This window comes from Primulina huaijiensis, chromosome 17, assembly GCF_012295235.1.
Source record: "Primulina huaijiensis isolate GDHJ02 chromosome 17, ASM1229523v2, whole genome shotgun sequence".
NCBI classification, from domain to species: domain Eukaryota; kingdom Viridiplantae; phylum Streptophyta; class Magnoliopsida; order Lamiales; family Gesneriaceae; genus Primulina; species Primulina huaijiensis.
The window spans coordinates 650,110-652,313 of NC_133322.1; the positions used below are offsets into that span (position 1 = coordinate 650,110).

General features: G+C 38.6%; 1 protein-coding gene across 1 annotated transcript in view; it reads right to left on the bottom strand.

Annotated features, from left to right (window-relative positions):
* The window catches only part of LOC140963224 (floral homeotic protein APETALA 2-like), a 3,689-nt gene extending 1,485 nt beyond the window's left edge, over positions 1-2,204 (bottom strand). Inside the window, exons 1-5 of the mRNA XM_073422515.1 lie at positions 1,151-2,204; positions 1,018-1,043; positions 834-864; positions 611-698; positions 24-155 (exon numbers count right to left, since the gene is read on the bottom strand). Of these exons, the coding sequence (XP_073278616.1) occupies positions 24-155; positions 611-698; positions 834-864; positions 1,018-1,043; positions 1,151-1,671 (798 nt within the window). The 5' untranslated portion in view covers positions 1,672-2,204. The remainder of the gene's footprint in view (positions 1-23; positions 156-610; positions 699-833; positions 865-1,017; positions 1,044-1,150) is intronic.

Below are 2,204 nucleotides of genomic sequence, written 5' to 3' on the forward strand. Positions count from 1 at the left end.
ATATATGAGAGAGAGAGAGAAAATTGGCCCATTCTGGCTTCCCACCGTCCACATTTGTGCAAAGTAACACCTCTATACTTGGAACTGCCCCTCGGAAAACCAGTGCTTTGTCTTCTCAATGCATGCACGAATTCTTCCTTTGTCAGGTTGCTCATCTGAAATACGTACGTAACATGGAATAATATAATTTTCCCTCTTCCCTCATTCCACAAATTATAAATTAATTGTCATCCTTATTTTAAACAAGTTTGGCTCCACAAATTATAAATTAATTGTCATCTTTATGATATACGTTCATCTCCGACAAATATCTCATGAATCTTGATAACAAAGTCAAGAAGATACACGTGTATATGTGTGGGCTGTGAATTAATGTACAACATGTTCTTTAAAAAAATTTAAAAAAAGAAATTCGATCATGCTAAATTTTTAAACCCGTTTTAAACATTCCATGTACCTGTTACCTGAATTTTGTGGGTGGCCAGTCATTAGAACACCGCTGTTGGATATAAGGAAAAATACTGTGCGAGATAAGACGAAGATCGAAACACAACCACACACACACTTTTTGTCTCTCTCTCTCTCTCTGATTGTCAGACAAAAGACTTGCCTGTTTTAAGTCTTCTTCATAATCATCAATACTAAAGTTTATGTCTGCTTCCACTCCGCGGAACTTAATGGCTGGCCTATCATATGCACTGCAACACATGCAAGTTATATTTATTATTTGGAATTATTCCATTTTTCTTAATTTCAAGAATTTAAATCTTAATCGACGTTAGCTAGTTAGCAACAAATTTATGAACATTAAAGTAGGATTCTTGGAAGCTTACCGGGCTGCAACATGATCCGTATCAAAACCACCTGTTTTAGTAAAATGTAATTAGGCACTCGAATACTTTTGAATCAAGAATCTCAAGAAAACAATCCAAAGTAAATGACACATGAATTTTATATATTTTTAAAAAATATATATATATTGATCATGCGGCAAGTTTAGGAAAGAAAAGAACTGACCTAAATAAACTTGCTTCCCACAGTCCCTGAATTAGACAGACAAAGCAGTTAAAGAATTATGGATGTGTGTGTGTGTATTTGTTTTTTTCAAAAGATAAACGGAAAATTAATTTTGATCGTTTAGTCGACAAACCATATATGTGACTCCCAGCGGCCAGTTCTCCGGTAAAACGTGACGCCACGATATTGAGAGCTCCGGGATCTCGGTCCGCGCCGGTTTTTCCTTCGAGGTTTCGCAGCCTCTGCCGCCGACTTCCCTGATGCAGCTCCATTTCCTCCTCCGCTGGCGCCGCCCTGGGGATCAGACTGGCGGAACTGAACTCCCATCCAATGGGAACTCGGAAAATTTGGAGCTGGTACATTCCCCATCTCCGACTCATCCACCGGAAAAAACTGGCGAGTCACGGGAAGTTCAATCTCCGACGAGCACGGACCCGTTTCATCTTCCAAAAGAAAACCAAAAATCTTGCTGCTTTTCTTCCTAATTCCACCTCTTCCTGCTGCTGCTTTATCTTCTTCTTCTGAACCGTCCTCCATAACCACCGCCGATAAACTTGAATTCGAGGCGGATCCGAGCCGTTTGCCCTTCTCGTCCGAACACGCGTCTGATTCATCGTACCTTTTTTGATCCGGTGAATCGTTGAGATCCCACATTCTTAAACCCTCAAGAAAGATTAAAAGACACCAGAACAAGAAATAAGCTTCAATTCAATTTCTCATTTCGACAAACTTAAAACAAAGCTCTCAAAGAACCAAAATATATTTTTCAAAAAAAGAATCTTGAATCAGTAGAAAACTAGAGAAACTACTCCACGATCATCTGATCAATTATGCCCACATGTATATATATTAAGACACTGCGTCCATTAAACCGCAAGTTGTATTTATTTTGGAAGAATTCACATGAAAAACCTACGATAATAGACAGTTAAAAATTTGGCATTTCACCAGTTGAAATAGGCAGATCTCCTTCTCTTCTCCATAAATCTCCCTCTAGCTTACGTAGCTAGTTAGCAGCTCCCCTATCCTAGCCTCTAGCTGTGAGTGCTTTGAATCGTATCATATATGTGCAGGCTGAGTCTCTTTTTTTGGGTTTAAAATTAAATGGATCGAATGGCCTGAAATATGATACAAAACCAAGTTGGGGAATCCTCTTTCATCATTCAATGAAGTAATTATAAATACTT